This window comes from Glycine max, chromosome 8, assembly GCF_000004515.6.
Source record: "Glycine max cultivar Williams 82 chromosome 8, Glycine_max_v4.0, whole genome shotgun sequence".
In the NCBI taxonomy this organism is placed as follows: domain Eukaryota; kingdom Viridiplantae; phylum Streptophyta; class Magnoliopsida; order Fabales; family Fabaceae; genus Glycine; species Glycine max.
Genome location: NC_038244.2, coordinates 5,567,149 through 5,590,304, shown reverse-complemented (window position 1 = coordinate 5,590,304; position 23,156 = coordinate 5,567,149). Strand labels below are relative to the sequence as shown.

Below are 23,156 nucleotides of genomic sequence, written 5' to 3'. Positions count from 1 at the left end.
AATAAAAATAATTTTGTTGATGGACCTAAAGTTTAAGTTTTAATTATTTTATGATTGAGCTGAAATTAATATTACATGTGTGTTGAAAATAGTAATTGACCTTAAGGTATAACAATGCATTGTAATTGTAATTTTCAATAAAAACCTATTTATTTCCTAATTAGTATATATAAGTATCTACCAACAACATCTAACATAATTGATAAATAATTTAATTTCTTAAAGGCTTGAATATGTGAGAATACTGCACACCATATAATACACAGGGGCGAATCGAGGATTTAACAACTGGGGGCCCAAATATAAAAATTATAAACTAACATTAAAAATTATATTATGTATTCATACTTAAGTGTTTTTTGAATTCATCTAAGAACATATAAAAAATATAGTTATATAAAAATAAATTAAATATTTTCTTAAACGACCCAAAATTATAAACAACAATCATCAAATACACATATTTTTAAGAACCCTAATGAATTTATAGTAAGAATTAATATCTATGTTAGGCATTATTATTTTTATGAAAAATCTTATTATGTTCAACAAATCGACTAAATTAGAATAAATCATGTTGTTGACTAAATTATCGTTTACAGTAATAGTACCCAACAACGTTGAAGAATAAATTATGTAAAAAAAATATTGAAAAATAATTTACTTTCAAATAGTTGAAAAATAGAAAAAGAAAAATATTGTCTTGGTTGAAAAATAAAAGAAGAAAAATATTGTGTCATAACAAAGCTTTGTGATAGACCTTTGGCACAACTTGATATATATGAACTCTTGTACTTGAGTAAGAAAAGTATGTTGGAATCTCTCAAACATCAATAAGAAGAATAAAGACGAGAAAAAAAAAATAGAATATAAAAAATTTATAATTAGAAGATAGAATTTTTTAGAAATTAACTTATCAATTCCTTATATAGTGTTAGTAAGTTTGACTCATTGAGATTAATAAACAATCTTTAATTCTCAAATTATTTATAACTTTTAAAATAATAACAATATATTACATATTAGAAAGAAAATATATGATACTCAAATATTTTATCTAAAATAAGAAAAATACAATTATTTTTACGATAAATACTATAAAAGAATATAATATATTGTTTAAAAGTAAAATAAATAAATAAAACTTAAGTGACTTTTTTATGTTGTACTTAAATGATATTATTTGTATAATTAGACCTTTGGTTAAAAAACACAATTAAACTTATATTATTTACATAATTAAATTTGTGCAACTTAATATATGATACGTTATTTATGCAACTTAAAAAAAAGAATTTAAAATTTGTAAACACTAAAATCACTATAATTTTTTAAAAGACTAAAATATAAATTAAGTCATTTATGAAAACCATAATATATTTAAACCCACACACAAAGAGAGAGAAGCATTTTACCAAAAATAAAAGAGAGAAGCTATGTGTTTGCTTTGAGACTCAAAAAGAGAATTGGTCCACTATGTCATGAAATTCTTGTTGCTAGTTGCTAGATATTATCAACGTGGGGATATCGAATATAATATACCGGTTGAAAGCGACAATGTTTCTGCATAGGATATGAGATTTTCATTTTCTTTTAAAGGTCTAATCAAATAGGTCTTCTTTGCAATTCGCATTAACTTTTTATGAAGTCAAAGTCCATAATGTTTTTTAATCGACGTGAGTGACTTTTATTTTTGGAAATTGTAGTACCATATTGAAATGGAATTTTATTCTCGTTTGGACTGTATTAAAATTGCACTAATTTTAGGAACTGTGCTAATTTCTTTTATGTTTGAATCTCCCAACATAATAATTTTTTAATCGATAATTGTTAATTATTAAAATGTTATTTTTTCACGTAATAATATTTTATCACATACGTTTGTTTTTGTTTTTGTTTTCAAAGAGTCCAAATTATGTATTTTTTTATATAAAATTAGTATAAATTACACTAAAAATAGAAAGAAAAACAACCCAATAAATGTCCTTTTAAAATATTATTTAGGCTGGACATGGGGTTTTTGTGTGTTTTTTGTGTTTACCCCGTTATCTTCCTCCTCTGTAGTGTTAGGGTTTGGAGAGTGGCACTTAATTTGCAGCAATCACGAACACCACCTCAAACTAATGCAGCTTCTCGATACTCACTCCATTCTTCCAAGCCCTAATTAAGTTCGCTTAATCCAATCAGCAATTACAAGCATCGAAGTTCCTCCACAGTTTTAATCTGGTAACTCCCACTCTCAATGCTTCCTCTCTCGTGTTTTTTTTGGTCGATTTGTCAATATTTTTTTTTATTCAAATTCGCGTTCGCTTCACTTCCTCTGAAAATCTTCACCAATTCATGGCTATCTTCAACGGCTACATGTTGTTGATGTTGTTTAACCACAGCTATGGCAGCGAGACTCGCGATTGAGAGGAGCACCAGATGGAGATTGAGCAGCGTTTTAGGGTTCAATAGGTGGATTCAGTCGGTGCCCCAATCTCCTCCTTTAGCTGGAAGCATTGATCTTGGGGTTCGGTCGCCGCAACCCGTTTTGCCCGAGTTTTCCCCCCCAAGTTTCTCTTATGGGAGCTCCATGGAGCTCATGGCTGTCCCAAAACGCAAGGTACCCAGTTCACTTCTCTGTCGTTTTTGAATTTTACTTTTGGGAATATCAATAGATAGAGTGTGGTGATGTGATGTGGTGTTTTAAGCAAGATTGGCGTGAGTGTAATGATTTGTGCACTGTGTTATTGTTTCCATTTCGTGTTTTTACATTTTTTAAAAATGGTTTTGTTTGTTTGGCTTGCAGGTTTCTCCCCATAAAAGAGGAATAAGGAATGGACCAAAAGCTCTAAAACCTATTCCTGTGATTGTCCTATGCAAGTAAGACACTTTATCCTTGATGCTTGTACTACCCCAAAGTTTGAAGTGCAATGAAACTGTTTAGAGCGTGTTTGGAAACAAGTCGTGGATACATGTTAAGGCAGGCAGGAAAACCTCGTCAAAACATTAAAATGATTCAGAAGCAACAATATGACGTGATGCGATTTTTTTTCAAACACGCACTTAGTCTTCTATGAACAAAGTCAAACCTGCAAATAAACAGTCTAGAAAAGAGAAAATTATTGTAACACCCGGAGGAAGCCTGAATGAGTTCCTACACTGCACTCCCCTAAACTATTATGCTTGCTTAGTCACATCGTTACCCTCAAATCACATTAACTGGGTTCTATCTTGCAATGTGCGACCACTTCAAAAGGAATTAGTCTATAAAGTCACTAATATGCTCTAGTTTTGTTTAAAAATTGTATGAAGCTAGCAAATAACTAAAATTGTTTTTGTTTCTACTGCTACTCAAACTGTTCACTCAAGTTAGAAAGTTGCTGACAATATCATTTTGTTCCAAATTTTCTTGACACATAAGTTGAAGGAGGACAACTCTAAATAGTAGTTGAGAATCATCAAATCAAAGAATTGGTAGCACTTAAACTAGAGTACCTATATGTAAAATATTTAATCACACTTGGTTTTTCTTTTTCACCACGTGTTGTAGCCTTGTAGGACAATGGATTCCACTGTAAAAAGAGCTTTCAATATCTATGTGGGAGTTTCAAAAAAATTTCTAAACATTAGAAAATAGAGTTTGGACTTTGCTTTCAACCTGGCTCATGACTAGCCCCGTCCATGATTTCTTAGGCCATCTTTTAGCTGAGTCAGCATTATCAAAGAAGCTCACTTAGTATTTCTCTGAACCCGAAGGAAGGGAGGGTAAATTTTAAAATGTATTTCCCATATATCTGTTATGTGGGATTCCATCATCTACTGCCTGTGAAGTATTTATGACATGCTTGCACTGATAAAATTCAAAATGCATATCTATTGTCTACATATGACATGCATAGCTAGGTTAACTAACCGTATGCCCATCGTATACTGTTGCCAAAACATTAAAATATTATACTTAATTTTTCCACTTCAGACGTGAGTAATTAACCTCACGTTTATTCTGCAGGAGTTGTGGTCGTGCTAGGCTTCCACACTTCTTTTGTTGTGGTGGGAAACCAAATCAGGGTAATACTGGTGAACAGAAAGGTAGTACAAGCTAAGCTAATCAAGCTGTTTGTGAAACTGCAGATGTTAGTTCGTGTGCAGTGCCACCCGTAAGTAGGTCCATTTGGTAGTAATGCTTTATTTCCTTATTTCTTAAGCAATGCCATCATTGGATCCGGGGATTTTTTGCTTTAGAAGATAAATGAAGAAGTTGGTGGGTAAAATACTAAAATTTATGAAGTTTGGAATGATACGGTATTTTATTTCCATTGAAGAATAGCAGTTTTAGTGCTTTACAATTGATCTCGTGGCCTATTTATTTTTCATCTATAAAAGAAATTGTTCCTTTGAAGCTAAATAAACAATACTCATTCAGATTTATACTATCATTTTAAATTAAAGGATAAATGATAAAAACCCGTGTTATGTGAGCTGAATCCACTCCAGTTTATGCATCAATGGAACACCAAATACTTGACAAAATCTGCTAATTAGTGAAATACACGAATTTGAACCAAGTTCCGTTGTGATTCATTTTCTTGGATACTAAAAGCCTAGTCTTATTCTTATCAATAATTTTATTTGGTATTCAAGCTTTAAAAAATAATTGGTAATTGACAATTTAGAAACTTCATTTATTTTTCTTCTTCATCTTTGAATCATTTCGAATAAATATATTTGCAAAATTCAGCGTTTTCTTTTCTAATTAACCAATTTTCCTGAAGAATCACAAAACAGCTCCAAAATGATCTATGATTTCATTCATTTGCCTAGTCAGACTCAGAGCTTCAACCTGGAGAGCAAAATTGTTGGCAAAAAAAAGAGGAGATATACGATTACGAGGGCCATCCTTAACGAATTCGACTTCCACGGTTTATGAGCAACTACAACATAAATGCATGGAACAATCTTTCCACTGGAACACGAAAAAAAGGTTTGGAGAAGAGGGATATCATTATCGAACGACCCTGGATAAAAGTGGAAATTTTTAACTAAAGAAACACTATCATGAAGTTGTGTCTCTCTCAAAGTATCATGGGGAAATTCACAATAAGTCTTATCATATACATCTACTATGTATCCTCTTTCACATCAAGCTATTTTCCCCTTCCATTCTGTCTTTTAGTATGAATCACTTTTTTGGAGTAACAACTTTCGGTTCAGTGTTTTCCTTAGCGCAAAAATGCTCCGCTATGAACAAGCGAGAAAATTAACGTAATTTAAGCCAGTAAATTGAATAACGTTAAAAATAACAGTCCAAAAGACTACTAGGACAAAAAGTTGTTTTACAAGACCAGGACGTTTTAAGAACGAGACTATACATCTACCAGTCTTCAACTGGGCTCTCAACCGCCAAGTCACCCTCCACCACCGCCTCTCCCTTTCCCCCTCCGCCGTCCCCGCTCCTGCTCAACTGCCCCCAGACCCTCCCCTCTCTACAACGCCCTCCGAAGGAGATGATTGGTAGCACAAAAGTTCTTTCATGTCCGAGAGAATGAATCATGAGAACGAATAAAATCTATAGTTGAATATTGAGAACGTTTAGATATATTTTTCCTAGGAATTAAAGAGTCATAATATTTTTATCAGTTATTTTACTCATTCAACAAAGTTTTAATGGAAGACTAGTAAAAATAAACATATTATTCTCCAAGAATTTTATTTTTCTAAAATGAAAAACTAAGATTCTCAACCCATAATTTCGACAAACTCATAACTAAGAATTTTATCTTTCTATTTTCCTTTCATTTTTATTATTAAGTGAATCTTATAACTTCTTCCACAAGTCTCTCAACCACAACAAACAAACTCTTGCATGGCACCTACGCCCTCGTCCGCCGCAAGGGCCTCTGTCCGGACAAAACCACCTACGCGCTCCTCATCAATGCGTGGTGCTCCAACGGGAAACTTCGCGAGGCCAAGCTATTCCTCAGGGAAATGAGTGACAAAAGAAATGGTGAGGAGCATGATCAAGCAAGGGAGTGTTCCTGATGTTGGAACCTTCAATGCTGTGGTGGAAACGGTTTCTAAAGAGAATGTTCAGTTTTGTGTTGATCTATATCATGAGGTTTGTGCTTTGGGGATGGCTCCTGATGTTAACACTTATAAGATTCTCGTTCCCACTGTTTCGAAGGATGGGATGATTGACGAGGCGTTTAGGTTGTTGAATAATTTCGTCGATGATGGCCACAAGCCCTTTCCCAGCTTGTATGCGCCTGTTATTTAAGGCTTTGTGTAGCAGGGGGCAATTTGATGATGCTTTTTTGCTTCTTTGGGGACATGAAGGCCAAGGCGCATCCTCCTAACCGCCCTCTTTATACTATGCTGATTACCATGTGTGGTCGTGCTGGGAAGTTTGTTGAGGTGGCGAATTATATTTTTGAAATGACAGAGATGGGGTTGGTTCCCATTTCGCGGTGTTTTGACATGGTTACTGATGGGTTGAAGAACTGTGGCAAACATGATTTGGCTGGGAAAGTGCAAGAATGGGAAGTTTCTATACGTGGTGTTTGATGCCTGATGTCTGTGCCGCTGCCATTATTTCCCATATACAGTCAGTTACAAGCTCAACAATCCTCTACAGAATTGAATATAGGTCCTAAATCCTTATTCTTGTGTCTCTTTTCCTTTATTTATTCTTTCTGCCTGGAACTGCAGTTCTTAATTAGTTATATTTGATTATCAATTGCATTGCTAAACATGATGAATTTCCTGTCATACATCGTAGCTTTCAGAAACTTATTGGAGGCACTGGTGGTTGCTCTTGTATCTTTCTGGAAGCCTTTACTATTCAGCAGAGTAACATACATTACTTAGCAAATAGTAAATGAATGTCCTGGGAAAACCTGAGCAAAATAACATTTGAAACATGTGCATGTATGTGTGTGTGTGAGAGAGAGAGAGCAAAGAGAACGCCTACATTGTTAAGCAGACTACCTGCATATATTACTTAGCATTTAGCACATGAATATCCTGGGAAAATCTCAGCATGTAGCATTTTAATTATATGCATATCTGAATAAAGAAAGCCATTTTTTTCTCAAGTTCCGATGCCATCAAGTGAAACTTGTACTTTTTTAAGAACATTACCATGTGCATTGAAGTGGTTTTCACCAGCATCCTCATGTTAGAAAGTATTTAATCATATATGTATTCTGTAGAATAGGAAATTAAAACCATCAGAAATGAAAAATTTCAGAATTGCTGTTCACTTACACAATGTATTTAATCAGGGAAAGAAAGCTTTTTCCTATGGAAAATCATTCATATGGCCAGTCTCGCATAAACTTTTCTGCACTTCTGAGTTCGAACCTGCTTGGCTGCTGCATTTTTTCACTGACTGATGGTACAGTTATGCTGCGGGTGTGGAATTTAAGTACAGAGAGATAAGTACCAACCCCCAACTTCCACCCCCATCCCAAGCAGCAAAGTAATGTTTCCATTACAGATAAAAGAACTCATGTATATATTTTTTTAAATCTCAAATTTCTTCAGCATATCTTCATTTTACTCTTTACTAATGTTTTCTCATAAATCCAATCCACAGATGCCTGGAGGGAGCCTGAATTGCAGAGGGAGACACTATATTTCGATGTTCATACTCATAGACGTTGCTGTTTTATCCTGGGAGTATTCTGATGGTAAACTTGTATGGCTTGGCAGCTTTTGTATATAGCTTCGGAAATCCACAGCATGTGGAAGGTATCCTTATGCCTGTAAATTGAAAATTTGTTTTTGTTTCACATGTCTTTATTATACAGAATTACAGATTGAATTGTCCTATCTGGTTTTTATTTTTGGTCAACTCTTCAGAAATCTCAACAGGTTCAGGTTATAGAGTAAGAAAAGATCGGACATGTTGATTCTGAAGTAGGAACTCCAATGTCAATTCTTGCTTTGTTTCTCTTGAGTCTTTGTAAATGAAAGGAAAATTTTGTTCGTATTTTACACACAATTAAGCATGGATACCCACAAATTCTACTTCTCTCATTGTTCTTGTATGGCGATTGAGATCAGTAATTTTGAAATTGCTTCAGATTTTCCTGTTAGTGTGTTTGGAACTCAGTTGAGTTCAACCGAATGCCAATTCATTAGCTCCATTCCTTCTACGTTTTCTTTTGCATTGGAAAGTGAAAATTTCCCTTTACAAGACTTCAAACGGTTTCCAATCACACCCTAAGTTGGCTCCAACATCATAGTTTATCTTTGTACTGTTGTAAGAAACTAAGAATGTACCTCAACTTCAAAACTTGTCAACTAATCCTCATTTTCAAATGCTGTATTAATGATTAATTTAACTCAACCCATTGAGTGAAAGATATAAAAGGGAAACTAGAGATCAAAATTTTTGGTTGAGGAAGTAAATTTTTTATGGTCATTATATGTGGAAATTTTTTATACCAATTAATATTATTTCAAAATGCGTGGGTGTTCATTTTTAAGTTTAGGTTGAGAGCCACAATGTAAATATGCAAGTTTTTTAAGAACTATAATTAAGCCAACTATCATTAAACGAAAACTACAACCTATTTGGTGAATTTTTTTAAAAAATAAAATAAAATGAGGGATAAAATGTAAAATTTACAAGTGTTTTTTAGGAACTATAAAACTTAATTAAACCTACTATCAGCAAAAGTTTTTTCTTATAAAAATATAACAACGTTTATGGTGTTACTTTACTTTGATTAAAAAATTAAAAAAAAGGGAAACATTGAAATTACATTATAAAAGTCATGTCCTTTTCCGTAATTATAAATCCTAGGACGGTTTTGATTAATATCATACAAATAACATTTCTTTTAATACAATCACTTTGGTGATAAATTATCCAAACCTAAATCGTGTGCATACTTAATTTTAGTCAAAATCAAATTTGCAAAATAATGTTAATTCTAAATCAAGTTCAATTGATAAATAAATAATAAAGTGTACTAACTTTAATTCAAACACACAAATTATCATTAACTCAAATATTATCTTTTGCACTAATGAAATTAATATTTAACAATGTATGGATGAGATTTATTTTTGTTTCTCCTTTTTTAAAAAAAAAAAATCACTATAAGAATGTTTTTTTTTTCATGATCTCACACGTATTAATCAAATCTCTTATCACTAAATCGATGTTATTTATTTTTAGAAAAGTGACACCACAAACAAAATGCATTTTTTAAAATTTATTAAAAAATATAAAATCATAAACTAATTGAATAAGTATAAGAAATCTCTTAAAAAAATATAAGAAATAAAATCCACCAAAATTTGGAGTTTTTTAATAAAAATCCAGGAGTGTGAGATTCATTGCAGCAGAAAGTTAAAGTGAATTAACGAGTGAGAAGAAGGCAGGGTTGATGTTGGGCAGTGAGACGATGGGGGAGAGCGAGAAAGGAGAGCGATGGAGCGGAGCGATGACGAATCTGACGGAGATGGCCTCCAATCTCGACTCTCTCCAGAAGCTTCTCCTCACCAAAGCCGTCTTCGTCGACGACGACACCTTCTCCAAAGCCTCCCTCGCCGCCGACCAAGCCCGCTCCATCAAGCTCCTCCACCAACGAGTCCAAACCTTGGAGAGAGAGGTCGACGCTGCCATCACCGCCGCCGCCCGCGCTCGCTCCGAGAAGCGCCAGGCCGAGGCCGCTCAGAAATCCGCCGAATCGCGCGCTCAACAACTCACCGCCGAACTCGAAAACACCACAAGTATCATCATCATCATCATCATTTAGGTTTGGAATAGTTCTGATCTGTCATCTGTGATCGAAAAAACTAATCGTTTCTGATTTTTTTTTTTTTTTTGAAACAGAGGTGTTTGAGTTGCACATGGAAGAGCTGCGTGCGAAGCAAGAAGAGATCGAGAAGCGTGACGAGGACATTAAACTTCTGGAAGCTATAATTCGAACGCTTGGAGGAAAGGAATCGCTCTCTACGTCTCAGTAGAAAGAAGTCTTTGTTTTGAAGTGTGGTTAAATATTTAATACCCTAACCATTCGCCTCTTTTCTTACTTTGTAAATTGAATTATACGCTAGTGAGTGAAAGATTCTTATCTTAAGACTGTAACAAATCTTGTTTTTTTTCCTATATGAATGTTAATAGGAGTAATTTTTTTTTACATGATTAATTTCTCTGGTGATTCACTTGTGCCAAATGAAGATAATGTGGGAAGTGCGAGGTAAATTGCAATTTTGCAGCAGTTGAACTTTTTTTTCTTTTCAAAATAGTATTAGAAATTTATAATAATTTATGCATGGTGTTAAATTAATTGAGATAGATTCCATGCTGGTGTTTAACTGTTTGTATGAATATATCCAATACATCATGATCGATCATATTGCTTCAAATTTCAGAACATAGGATACAAAGTTTCCTCGCAACTTGTGTGTGTGTGTGTGTGTTTGAGTAAATAATTTAATTAAGCTCTTGTGGAATCAGTGTATCGGGAAAATAATTATATATAAGTTGTTTTTATTTAATCAAAGAAGAGATGTACTGTTTATATTTAAATTTTAGGTTGTTTTTGTCAGTTATCCAAGATTTTTTTGGAAATAAGCTGAAAACAGGTTATTGACATATCATAAGCTATTTTTATGAGTGTTTTCAAACATTTGTAAAAACACTCCCTACAGTCTTCTCTATGCTTTTCCTTAAACTCTACTAGGAGAAGAGTTTAATATCAAACCATGTGGATTAATTAGTACATAATTGTTGCTATTTAATTTCTGTCTTAAATTTGAGTTTTGGATATGGATTTTTTTTTGTGTGCATTATATGTATCTATTTTGCCAGTCGTAATATATTAGATATAATTCTTCCCCAAGAGAAAAGAAAGAAGCTAATATTGTTAATATTTCTTTGTATTAAGTCACCGAAATCCAAAACGAAAAGTAAAGCAAGTTAATGGAAATTAATTTTAACTTAGTCCTTCACTCTTACAACTTTGCTAAACGATCTTCCTTGACTAGTAATAGCAGCTAAAGAAAAGTATTGAGCAAAGGAGAATCTTATGATAGACATTGGAAGCATTACAATGAAGTAGTGGGACCAGGATCCTTTAGAGTTGGAAATTAATTGCATGAAAGTTAGCATCGAACGGTTTGTAAATTTGTATTTATTTTGTTATGATATAATATTATTTCCATAACATAAAAATTTCTCTTGTAACGGGTGAGAAAAGACCTCAATCCAAAGTTCTTGTGTGAGAGAAATCTCGTATACCGAGCATCAACATCAATATGGTGTGGGTTAAGCAAAAAAGTACATCAACTAAATTATATACCAAACTTGCTGCTTGGTCTGTTTCCTGTTGTCATTCTCATTGTCTACATAGACGTTTCTATTCTCTTTTTCTTTTCTGATCTGTACTTCTTTTTCCTATGTGCTCCACATTGAAGCAAATGAAATACCATATGTCAGATAACAAGAAAAGAATTGATCCACTTTATTCATATACCAAGCCTGCTGCACACATTGCAGAGTAAGCATTTTACTGTCCACTTTTTTGTTTCTCCCTATATGACAAATCCTCTCTCCTTACATTACTAATCTTCATATCATTTATTTACATCCATCAAAATTTAAAAAAGATAAAAGCAACGTAACCATAGTAAATAGTTAAATATCACTAAGAAAAAATAAAAATAACATTTTTTTATTGATAAATGTTAGTTGTTAAATTTTATTAATAGAGAGATTTAATTCCACAACCTCTCTTTTTCTTTCTTCTTCATTCAACGTCAAGTTAACCTTATAATCTTATAAAATAAAAATAACATTGAAATAACGCTAACACCAAATCTTAGCAAATGGCTAAGGTTTAAAGAACGTATTTACAATTTACTTGAATTTTCTTATGTTTAAAGAATCTATTTAATATGGGTATGGACAGATTCGAGATATAAGTTACGTTTAATGTGCCAGGTGTTCAACATGCTGAATGCACTTGTCATCAAATCCAAGAGTTCTTTGTCTGATCTCTTTCTTTTTTTGGTTTCCTCTCTGTCTGAGTAAAACTTCGGTCAAAAGGAAGGGAAAAAAAAAAGAAGCCATGTTGGACCTGTCAAAGCCAATGATTTCAAATTCTCATACACTCATTGCTTTTCGTGGATCCAAAACCTCGAGGCTTGTGTCGCATATTCTAAAGCTTAATGTGTTTGTGTCCTGAAAAAGCTTGTGGTTTTGCCTTATATTACTAGTTTAAGCAGCCAGCAGACTCAAAACCCAAGACATTCCCCCACTTAATGTTTCTTCTAACTTTAGTTGATCTTGTCTTTCGGTTTAACATATAAATAACCTTGTGTGTATGTCTCTGTCTCATTGATTAACTCTCATTTCAATTGTTTCCAAATCATTCTATCTCACTTTATCCTTCACTCCTGGTCAGTCTTCCCTCTCCAAATCATCATTCTGTAGCATCATTTCCTCACAGCAGTTTCCATGGAGGTATTATTCCCATAACTTTTAATCTCATTACTGTTACACGGTTTGTTCAGATGTTATCCTTCATTCTTTCATGGTTTTGACACATCTTGTCACTCTTGTGCTCAAACCTATGCTCTTTATTTAATAAATTTTACTGTGCCTTAAAAAAAAACTCTAGTTCTTGCATATTTGACCTTAAACAATTATGCTGAAAAATATACGATTGGGTGTTTTTTAGGTTTCATATAAGCATCATAGATTACAAGGTTTTTAAAAAATAATTATGGATAATAAGGTTTTAAAAAATAATCCACAACTATGATTTTGGCCGAAATATTAAGGTTTTTGAAATGTCTGTGATTGTCATGCGACTGCAATTGTGACCACATGTCCACAATATTAAGGAATTCAACGAAATCATGATCACGATTTAAACCTTGATAGATGATTCTATTTATTAAATTAATAAATGAAATCATGCATACTCTATGAAAAAATGATTACCAAATGAACTAAAAAGGGTATCATCATAGCCTGATTAATTGGGAAATAATACTAGTCTCATGTATGCAATTAGCTAACAAAAGGGTAGTCTAACCTCCGCAGAGTCTTTCTTAAATTTGCAACCAATTCTGTTGAATAATGTTCAATCACTGTTTTGCTTTGCAGGTTGTTGAGTTAAAAGTGGAGATGGTTTGCATACATGAGAAAAGACTAAGGAAATGCCTCTCAAAATTAAAAGGTTGGTTTAATTGAAACGGATTTTGCTAATCAGTGTCACAATAATTCTGATTTCTGAGTTGGTGGTTGTATTAATGTGTGGTACTGTTTATGCAGGGATAGAAAAAGTGGAAGTGGATACTAATTGCCAGAAAGTAGTAGTGACTGGATACACACACAAGAACAAAATCCTAAAAGCAGTTAGGAGAGGGGGTCTCAAAGCTGACTTCTGGTCTGCTCAGAATGAGTTGCTCAATGCTTATGTCAGCTCCAATTATGCCAACTTTAGATTCAACCCCTTCAACTTCTTCTAAATTTGATATATTCTTTTTCTTTTGGGGGGCTTTTTCTTTGGGATTTAATATCTCATGTTCTGTGTGGGATGATAGATTTATACGTTAGTTTGTATTCTCATTTCCATAGAAATCATGACCAATCGCAATGTTCAGTGAAGATATTTTAGAGTGTAACAGAGACATATCCAACTAAGTTTTGAGGCCTCTAGACTCTAGTCTTGCTACAAATTTGAAACTCGGATTTGCATTCAACTACAAATAACTCCTGAATGATATCATGCCCTGGAAGGATAAATTGAATTTAAAAATTATAACATAAATTGTGCACTTTGAAACCTCGTTTTAACATAAATAGTTCCTAGTTCCAACAAGTCATGTACCCCATATACAGGTGTTTGTTCTCCCTTTTCTTGCGGGTAAACTTAATACAAGTTTATTTAAGAATTTGCTTACAAAATTATAAAATAAGTATGAAAATCAAAGTTTCTCCTAAGAACCTTTTTTTAGGGGCCTAAGAAACTAAAATATAGGTGTACAGTTAATAAAAAAATAATGTACACCAACTCTTCGGTTAGTACATGTTTAAAGCCGTATGATAGACACTCCTCACAACCTCTTCTTTAATTCTATTTTAAGTGTCTTTTTCCTTCATAAAAAACTCATCAAGTTGAGAAGTATTAATGAATCCATACTATCATTTTTTACTGTTATATTAATGGTCAATAGATTTTTTTTTTCAATCAGTACAAAATATTCATCATCTTTGCCGATTAATTTTCACATGTAAATTTAGTTACCTTTAGTAGAATTTTTTCTTTTAATTATATTTTTTTATCATTAAGACTTGAACTTGAAGCTTTGATCAAGGGAAGTTCCACTTGGAGTTGTTTATAGATGGTTAGCAGATGTGTCAACATTTTTTTTATACACAATGATAAATTTATCCAAAACCCCCCACTAGATGAGGTAACTGCTAGGTAATTTGTGATACGTTTTTGGATATTACTCCTGTTCTTGGTTAGACGATGAATTGGTCACTACTCAATCAAATATAAGAATACTTGTTTTAAAAAACTGTCACTATTCGGGCATTTCGTGCATATTTCTTTCGTGCTAACGAACAACACTTGGTTGGTATATATTCGTTATGCAGTTATCGGTGATCTATGCTTGAATATGCTAATGTTAGTAGCCGGAATCTGTTTGAAGTGCATTATTCTAATTATAATGTTACCATCAATAAGACAGCAGCAATATTTGTTATTGGATTGATGCATTTAGTTAGAAATTCGGACATTTAGTTAAGCATTTGGTTAATGAATAAACAACTATCACGTTTAGCAAAATGGGGTTTATAATTATTGTAGCCCCATTTGCTCACCCATTCAATCATTCTACGTAGTCATTACAACTTAACCCCTACAATGAGTGAAATCATAACATACTGTCACTCCACTTAATCAGTCAAAACTACATTCTCACATCCCTACACTCCCATTGGCATCTTTTTTTGCAGCCTAGAAACCTCTATCATGAACCCATGTCTCTCCAACTTATATTTTCTTGGTATTTCTCAAGCTCTGACTGACATCTATATCTGGATATTCCCATCATAGCATTTCCCTAACGTAAATCTTTTTTTGATTAGGTAATCTGTAATTGTTTTCTCTACCTTTTTAAAACTACCACGTCCTTTTTTCCTATACTTCCTTGATGGTGTTATTTTCATCACACGCCTTTTTTAATTTCCTCTTCTTCCAATATTTAAAACACGACTTTTATTTGGCTTGGGTTTAGCAGTGTTATTGAGATTCACGTGACTCTTTTAAGACGTGCAGTGGAACTCAGTTACCGTCGCCACTACTATATGGTCAATAACATCGAGTAGGATTTTTCAACTAGTCGGAGGGGACTCTCCACACATCCTCGTCCAATTGATAAGGCTAGTGACATTCCCTACGTAGATAACAAATCTGAGTCTCAATATTCAATACATCATCTTAAGTTAACTAGTACAGGATATTAATCTATTTCCTATTCTCGTCCAACATACTCTGAAATCTAGAAAGCAACGCAACATATGCAAAAATCCAATAACGCTGGATCATAAATCAAATTGATAATGGGTATTTTCATCCCACTACAATTTCATATAGCTTCCCCCACTGCTACAAAAATATGAAGCCATTAATTGTCTCCACTAAAGAAAATAGAACATTTCATATTGGTCGTGTGCTGAGCTTATCAACGAACTTAACAAAATAATCAATGCACTCACTTGACTCCTATACCAAGAATAAGAACACAATAATCTTGACAGAAAAATTAGCCTAACGAGATTTCAATATCCTCAAAACTAAACCTTTATCCAATTACCATAAAGCAAACCCTAAAATGTTTAAAATTAGCTTAACAAGATATTAATATGCTGATTAGTATGCAAGATTTGGCAGCAAGCACCTCTTCAATACTTCTTGTGACATATAACAGTCAGCCACTCAAATGTAAAAGTTTGAAATGATCACCAACAACCCAAGAAAACTTGTAAATTTAAAAGAACCTCGTCTCTAAAACACATTGGTTATCATTTCAGTTGCAAAACAGTAAACACAACACAATGTTGCAATAGCTATCACAATATCAAAGCAAAAAAAGACAAGTGTGATAACTCTGTGTCATAAGAATTAATGAATAACTGAAATTGAGACTACAAAACCAAATCACTAATGAAAAACAATTCTGTCACACGGCTTTGGAATCAACAGAAACCAGCAGCACAGCTAGACAGCCATCATCAGTACCAACCGCTAATACCATTGCCAACCCGATCCCAGCAAAAAGGGCAGCAACAGTCAGCTACAGTAATTGGTTAGTGCTTCAAATTATTCACGAACACATGCATTTCATATTAAAGATGCATCAGCTACCACCTCACAGCTACAGTGTCATGGAGCAGTGTGCTACAACAATTGTATCTCACTACATTAAGTAGCAGATGTTATAATCTTGAAAGATCAATGTTAAAAATTATTGATTAAAATACCCTAAAAATAAACCATGAAGGTGTTACCACTGTGACTAGAAATAAACACCAGCACATTAAAGTTCATATTTAGTACCCCACAGGTCCAACTCTACAAATGACAGGTCCAACTCCTACGAGGCATCAGCTACATGACAAAATATGCTCAACTCGTGTTCATCACAGCATCAAGAATCCTTTTCAGGAAACTTTTTCCCAATGAAAACCAAACACGGATATGAGATCAAAGATCAGAATTCTCAATGGATATGAGGGATCCCAGAAGAAACAAGAATGTAAACCAAAAGAGCTTACCAATGATCAGATCATTCAGGAAAAAACCAAGTCAACTAATTGTCTGTCTAATCAGCACACTGGTAAAACAATCACAGTCCTAAAACCAGCATACTCTTGCAACCAGCATCAAATTCGCGACCAATCATCAATGACATAGAAACAGCATCAACAGCAACAAAGTCAACATGCGCCTATCATGCTCTCATCACTTTTCCCGATCATAACTATAAAACCCAATAAGTTGTTCAACATAAATTAACAGAGCTTTAACTAGATCACAGCCATTCCTTACTATAAATTGGGAAATGAAAACGGAGATATGGAGAGAGAAAAATGCAAACAGTATAACAAAAATAAAATGGCAAAATCCCTCAAACTGAGAGATTAACCTGTCAACTGCAAGGTCTAATAGTTACCAAACACCGAAGTAGACGACATAGCAAGTCAAAATATAAAACCATTCAAAACATCAGGAAGTCTGACCCTACCAAACAGCACTTAGATCATAAAATCCTTCAATGACTCCGATAAGATCATTCACATAGACTAAAAGATCCAACAATAGCAAAACAGCTACAGGTGCAATAGTCCGGCGTCTCCAGAATTTTTCATGAACATAGCTTATTCCTGCAAGAGAGCATAATTAAAAAAAGTCACAGTATGTACAAGATACCATGTTGACTAAAAAGTTGATCATTTTGTTACTACATTCTTTAAGACAAACATTACTTACATCCCCATTTGAATTTCGAGGGGAAGGGCTTCGAGAAGCATCAGGGCGACCGCGTGGTGAGACACTGCGAGGGGTAGGAGAACGCCCATCGCGGCTACGATTTGCAGGACTTTCACCCCGTGGACTCTTCCTAGGGGAAGGACTCCTTTGAGGGGAAGTGCTCCTCTGAGGGGAAGGACTCCTTCGAGGACTAGGACTGCGCCGTGCAGGGGAGCCGCTACAGAGAATAAAAATGAAAGAGTCAAATAATAATAATAATAAATGGGGAAAAACACAGTTGAAAGAGCTAGCTATCAATGATTGAAGACCTATCAACTGATCTGCTCCGGCTTCTACTATTACGCTCATCATCATAGCGTCCCCTACCACGACCCTTGTAATCAAGACTGGCACTACGGCTCCTGCTTCTGCGACGATAATCTTTGTCTCTCCCACGGTGCCTGTCACGTTCATACCTATCATAACTTCTGCTGCGACTTCGCCTCCTATAATCTCGATCTTTGTAATCATCACGATGCCTGCAAATAAAGACATCAATCAATCCATTTCTCCAGCCTGTTAATTAAAAAATGAATGGCCAAACTATATTGGCTATCAAATATCCATTTTAATTACTAAAAGCAGTTTTCAAGGTGATCAGATAAATGGCATTTGGCATGTTTGATATTGTTTGGAGAATAATAGCTTTTTTCGAGAAAAAAAAATTATACAAAATTATTTGAGAGAATATGATAATCCAAACACAAAATTCTATTGAAAAATCTCCCAAACATAATTTTATACTAGCTACTGTCTTTATAATGGCACAAATGATAGTTAATGGGGGAAAAGCATTCAGGCATTCACAAAGGCTAATCAGCAAAAAACTACCTGCTTACTTTTTAAAAAAATATAGGAATTGAGTGAAATATACTATAAGCATGGTTCAACACAGCAGCGAACATAGTTTATTTTATGCTGTACAAGTTCTTCTGATTAGAAAAGTTAAAGAGCTGAAATCAGAAAAGTAACATAACATCTCATTGAAGTCCAAAATTAGATTGCATGAAAACATAGCTTGATTGTCACAAAAACATAGCATTCGATGTACCATTGAATATTTCAAAAGATGGTTTTAGCTATACTGTGGACATCCATCACAACATAAAAATAAAAGCTAAGAAAACATGTGTAATTGAAACATAACACTCAACTCATTACACACAATCAAAACATGCTTGCCCAACTTGATGTATCAACAAGAAAAGTAATTACACAATGGTAGTTTGACAGTTCTCAAGACACTAAAATCACAACACTTTAGAAGCAGCAAGGAAATTTAAAAACAGCAAACCTTTTCCTTGGGCTACGGCTCCTTGATCGCCTTGATCTCGGGGATGTTTCAATAATCCTTCCTTTGTGACTGCAATTTGAAAAACTCAACTAAGTAACAGATAAATGCGTAAGAATCCTTGAGAAACATACTTCATCATGCATTAAATGAAGAAAGTCATCATATTGAAGCAAAAGGCCGGCATGATTATTGTTCAAACTTTTTTTTGGTTTTTATAAAAAAGTCTATTTTGGGAGCTTTTCTTAAATTGATTGCTTTGAAACTTGTTTAGTAAAGGATTATTTCGTTTTCTTCAAATCATTGCAGCTCTCATCTCAAACCCCACATAATATAGCAATACCTTCCTTCTCCAGGCATTCCATTCTCACCCCCAACAACAACAACAACAACAACAACAACAACTGGGAGTGCAAATCCCAAACATACCAGCAGTAAAATAGATTTTTAAATTAAGCTATCACCATGGTGATGGTCTGAGTAGCGGAGAACGGCAAAAACTTCCAAATAGAAAAATGGTTTGCAAAACAATTCTATAAAAATAATTTTCATTATTCAGAAAAACAAAAGCAAAATCCACCCAACAATAGAGTAAACAATGCGACGGTAAAAATTGACAGGATAACAATTACAAAATGAACAAACAAATAAACAAATAACCAAAGACAAGTGAGGAACTTACATCCTCTCAGCATTAGGCCCATATTTCGCAAACTGGACGGTTATTTCACGACCATCAACCATTCTCCCTGAATAGTTAAAATTCGTTCGTTCAAACGAAACACATTCAATCACACGAAACCATTCGTTCGTAAAAACCACAAGCATACATACCGTCGAGCCTCTCAACGGCCTTCTGAGCCTCATCAGCATACTTGTAACGCACGAATGCAAAACCCCTTGACTCACCAGTTCTTCACGACAAAAATTAAAGTACATAATCATCAGATAAACAAATAAACAAACAACGTATGAATAAATGGAGGGAAACAAATTGAAAACCTTCGATCCTTGGGGATGAAGATGTCGACGACCTTCCCGTACTTGTCGAAGAGAGGGAATAGGTCGTCGGCGGTGGTACCTGAACGAAACGATACCGAACGTTAGATTAAGGGTTTAGCAGAAAAATTGAAGTGAAGAGAAAAAAGACAGAAAGGGTGAGCTTACGGAAGGTGATGTTGAGAACGAGAAGAGAGTAAGTGTCGGAAATGTCTGGGGGACCCGAACGTCCGAAGTGAGACATTTTTGTTTTGCAGATAGAAAGAGAAGAAGAGAAGAGAGATTATGGATTAAGAAAGAGCTAGCTAGGGTTTCGGCTAGGAAACGTTTGGCCGCAGAATCTTCTTGAATACTCGCTCTGCCTATGCCTCTATTTATATTTTATCTTCACACTCAACTCTTTTCTTTTCTTATCTTTTTTACATTTTTTAAAATGTTTTTTTTTTACATTTAAGAAATAAAAAATAATCTCATGATTTTTGTAAGGTTTAAATAATTTTTTTGCATCTTTTTAATTTATTTATTTTTATTTTTCATATTTATATTTTTTTAAATCCTCATAAATTATGTTTATTTTATCTTTCGTTCTGATATTCATTATAAAAATGATGATGTCATCATATTATTCCATCATTAACTTATAATTACAAAAATTTAAAAAATTAAAACAAAATAATAACATATTTGCAAGACCACAAATAAATGTTTCACATTAATTTATCCACATCATAATTTTTACACTTCTTTTATCTTCTAACTCATTTATCTTATCTCTCTCTTTTATCTGTTGTCTTCCTTCATGTTTCAACCTTCATCCCCTTCAAACAAATAATTGTGGCAACAATGATAATAGCAATGAAAGTGAAGATAACGATAATAATAGTGGTGGTGGTAACAACAATCAAAAAAGTAGTAATATTTATGACAATGACAACAATGATTGCGATAGAAAGCAACAATAGTAATAATAATGATGTTGACTACGGTGGTGTTCGCAACAATGTAATAATGACGGTGATTGTAATGATAATGTATAAATGGTGATTGAGGCACTCACAATGGTGGTAAGTAAATTTTCATAATAAGAGTTACAAGAAAACTTGATAGTGTTAAGTGTATTACATTATTAAATGTACAAATTTTAATATTTAACTTGAGGGTTGTTTTAATATTTATGCATTTATTATAATATTTAGTTTGAGACATATTTTTTTCATCCCAACAAAAATGTCATTTTTTAGTTTTAATCCTTACAAATTATATTTATTTTTATATTAGTTCTTGTAGATCAATGATGACATGACACTCTATGCTGATATGACGAAATGACTTTATCATTTTGTTTGCCATATCATAATTTTGTTAATGGAAACTAATGCCAAGAATAAAAGACAAACATAATTGATTGTCAACATAGTCATGCGGAATAGATTTGACCAAAATGTGAATAAGTTATTATTATTGGACCTAAATGTTAATAATTTTTTGTTGGACAAAAAATTTAGTATTTTTTTGGACAAAAATATCAATAATTTTTTTGCACAAAAATGTCTGTAATTTTTATTTTGGACCAAAACATTTGCATGTTTCAACTAAACAATAATGTCACTAAGTTATCATTATTAGACTAAAATATCAATAATTTTCTATTGTATCAAAATGTGAGTAATTTTTTTGGTCGTAAATGTCAGTCATTTTTTGCTAAAATTAAATATCAGTATGTTTCTATTAGATTAATTTGATAAACTCCAAATTTCATTTTATTTAAGCGTAAAATATAATTTTAGGATAAATTTCTCCAAATTTTTAAATTTAATCATTGGGAGAGAAATTTTGTCATCTATTTACACATCTAGAAACAAAAATGACTATTTACTATTTTTTTATTGGTAACTGATGTGTGACTCACTCGGCTTGAATTTGTGGAACTAATATGATATGCACTAAACAAACTTGGAAAGAATGAAAAGCCTTAATTGTAATTATATTTTAAACAGAATTGTAATGATATTCTTTAAAGAATAAGATTTATTTGTGCATAAAAAAATTGCCTAAAAACAGAAAAAGAAAACAAATAGTTTTAACAAATTTACATTTATTATCATTTAGGATGCAAATATACTTATTTATTTCAGGTAAACTTAAATGATAATTAAAAAATTGCAAAATTTAAACATGAATTTAATATATAATTACTTTATGAATTTATCTCATCCTAAGTCTGTTATACTTTCATTTGAAATAATATATATATATATATATATATATATATATATATATATATTTGCTTTATTAAAAAAAAAGAGTGTTGTTTATGTAGATATTGAGGGTGTGTTTGATTCGCTAAAAAATAAGAGACTAAATAATACAAAAATATTTGTCCAACGTTTGATTAAAAAATAACTGAGGCTTAGTACAAATCAAAGAATAATGGACTGAATAAATACTCAAAACTTGTAATTTACTAAATTCCGATACAATTTTTTGTCCAAACAAAAGTAAAAATACAAATCGTGTACGGTACGAAAAGTTATTATGTGACTCAACTATTTATCTGTTGTTGTCGTGACTATCCTGTCTTCTTAACAAACCAAATGCAACCTTAGTTTTAACATCTATGTATATATCATATAATTTGTTTCAAAATTTACAATAATATAAAATGCCCAAACAAAAGTGCTTGATGACGTTAATTGAAATTTTATTGGAAGAAGTCTCTTATTAAATTTTTAATATTGTATCATATTTTAGTTTTGTGTTGATTTTTTGAACGTTTTATGTAATCATATTAGTATGTTTGTTTTACTAATAAATAGTTAAGATCTAACAAATTAGTCTAATAGAAACATATTGAGATTTAGATTCAACAAAAAATTATTGACATTTACATTCAATAAAATGACTGCATTTGGATACAATAGAAAATTATGGATATTTTGGTCCAATAATGATAATTTATTGACATTTTTGTCTAATGTAAACTTATTGACATTTTGGTTTAAAATAAAAATTACGTAAAAAGAATGACTGACATTTTCATTTAACAAAAAAATTATAACATTTAAGTTGAATAATGATAATTTATTGACATATTCATTTAACTTATTTAGTATGACCACGTTGATAATTAATTTTGTGACAAATGTGTTCATCTGTATCACTTATTTCATTAATGACAACGAACAAAATTTAACGACCAAATAAGTTTATGGTATTTTTTTATTTGTTTTTACTTTTAAAGATTAAATTTTAAATTTTAATCATTTAAGAATAAATTTATCATCTATTTATCTATTAAAAGATAAAAATAAATA

General features: G+C 32.7%; 4 protein-coding genes and 1 pseudogene across 8 annotated transcripts; 4 read left to right on the top strand and 1 right to left on the bottom strand.

Annotated features, from left to right (window-relative positions):
* The first annotated feature begins 2,006 nt into the window (after positions 1 to 2,006).
* LOC100779998 (ribosomal protein L32-like) lies at positions 2,007 to 4,333 on the top strand. Its single transcript, NM_001255842.2, has 4 exons — positions 2,007 to 2,226; positions 2,388 to 2,605; positions 2,792 to 2,865; positions 3,995 to 4,333. Exons 2-4 carry the CDS (start codon positions 2,390 to 2,392, stop codon positions 4,086 to 4,088), a joined length of 384 nt encoding a protein of 127 aa, NP_001242771.2. The 5' UTR covers positions 2,007 to 2,226; positions 2,388 to 2,389; the 3' UTR covers positions 4,089 to 4,333.
* Positions 4,334 to 4,908: 575 nt separating this feature from the next.
* LOC102663278 (pentatricopeptide repeat-containing protein At5g18390, mitochondrial-like) lies at positions 4,909 to 7,980 on the top strand (annotated as a pseudogene).
* A 1,298-nt stretch (positions 7,981 to 9,278) lies between these two features.
* LOC100779456 (uncharacterized) lies at positions 9,279 to 10,139 on the top strand. Of its 2 annotated transcripts, none has more exons than XM_003530987.5 (2): positions 9,279 to 9,729; positions 9,833 to 10,139. In XM_003530987.5, exons 1-2 carry the CDS (start codon positions 9,384 to 9,386, stop codon positions 9,964 to 9,966), a joined length of 480 nt encoding a protein of 159 aa, XP_003531035.1. In that variant the 5' UTR covers positions 9,279 to 9,383; the 3' UTR covers positions 9,967 to 10,139. The 2 variants fall into 2 exon arrangements, with proteins under 2 accessions (XP_003531035.1, XP_040873942.1); XM_041018008.1 differs by having other exon boundaries at positions 9,333 to 9,755.
* A 1,883-nt stretch (positions 10,140 to 12,022) lies between these two features.
* LOC100798244 (heavy metal-associated isoprenylated plant protein 28) lies at positions 12,023 to 13,594 on the top strand. Its single transcript, XM_003532569.5, has 3 exons — positions 12,023 to 12,466; positions 13,115 to 13,187; positions 13,283 to 13,594. Exons 1-3 carry the CDS (start codon positions 12,461 to 12,463, stop codon positions 13,477 to 13,479), a joined length of 276 nt encoding a protein of 91 aa, XP_003532617.1. The 5' UTR covers positions 12,023 to 12,460; the 3' UTR covers positions 13,480 to 13,594.
* Positions 13,595 to 16,027: 2,433 nt separating this feature from the next.
* On the bottom strand, positions 16,028 to 20,198 carry LOC100778928 (serine/arginine-rich splicing factor SC35). 4 transcript variants are annotated; one of them, XR_005892530.1, is made up of 11 exons: positions 20,011 to 20,198; positions 19,846 to 19,924; positions 19,678 to 19,757; positions 19,526 to 19,592; positions 18,847 to 18,915; positions 17,822 to 18,031; positions 17,514 to 17,730; positions 17,269 to 17,407; positions 16,799 to 17,004; positions 16,532 to 16,692; positions 16,028 to 16,440 (listed from the first exon to the last, which is right to left on the bottom strand). XR_005892530.1 is itself a non-coding variant. In XM_003530986.5 (8 exons), exons 1-8 carry the CDS (start codon positions 20,084 to 20,086, stop codon positions 17,402 to 17,404), a joined length of 804 nt encoding a protein of 267 aa, XP_003531034.1. In that variant the 5' UTR covers positions 20,087 to 20,198; the 3' UTR covers positions 17,126 to 17,401. The 4 variants fall into 4 exon arrangements, 1 of the variants encoding a protein (XP_003531034.1); XR_005892531.1 differs by having other exon boundaries at positions 16,581 to 16,692; XR_005892529.1 differs by having other exon boundaries at positions 16,028 to 16,692.
* Between the last annotated feature and the right edge of the window lie 2,958 nt (positions 20,199 to 23,156).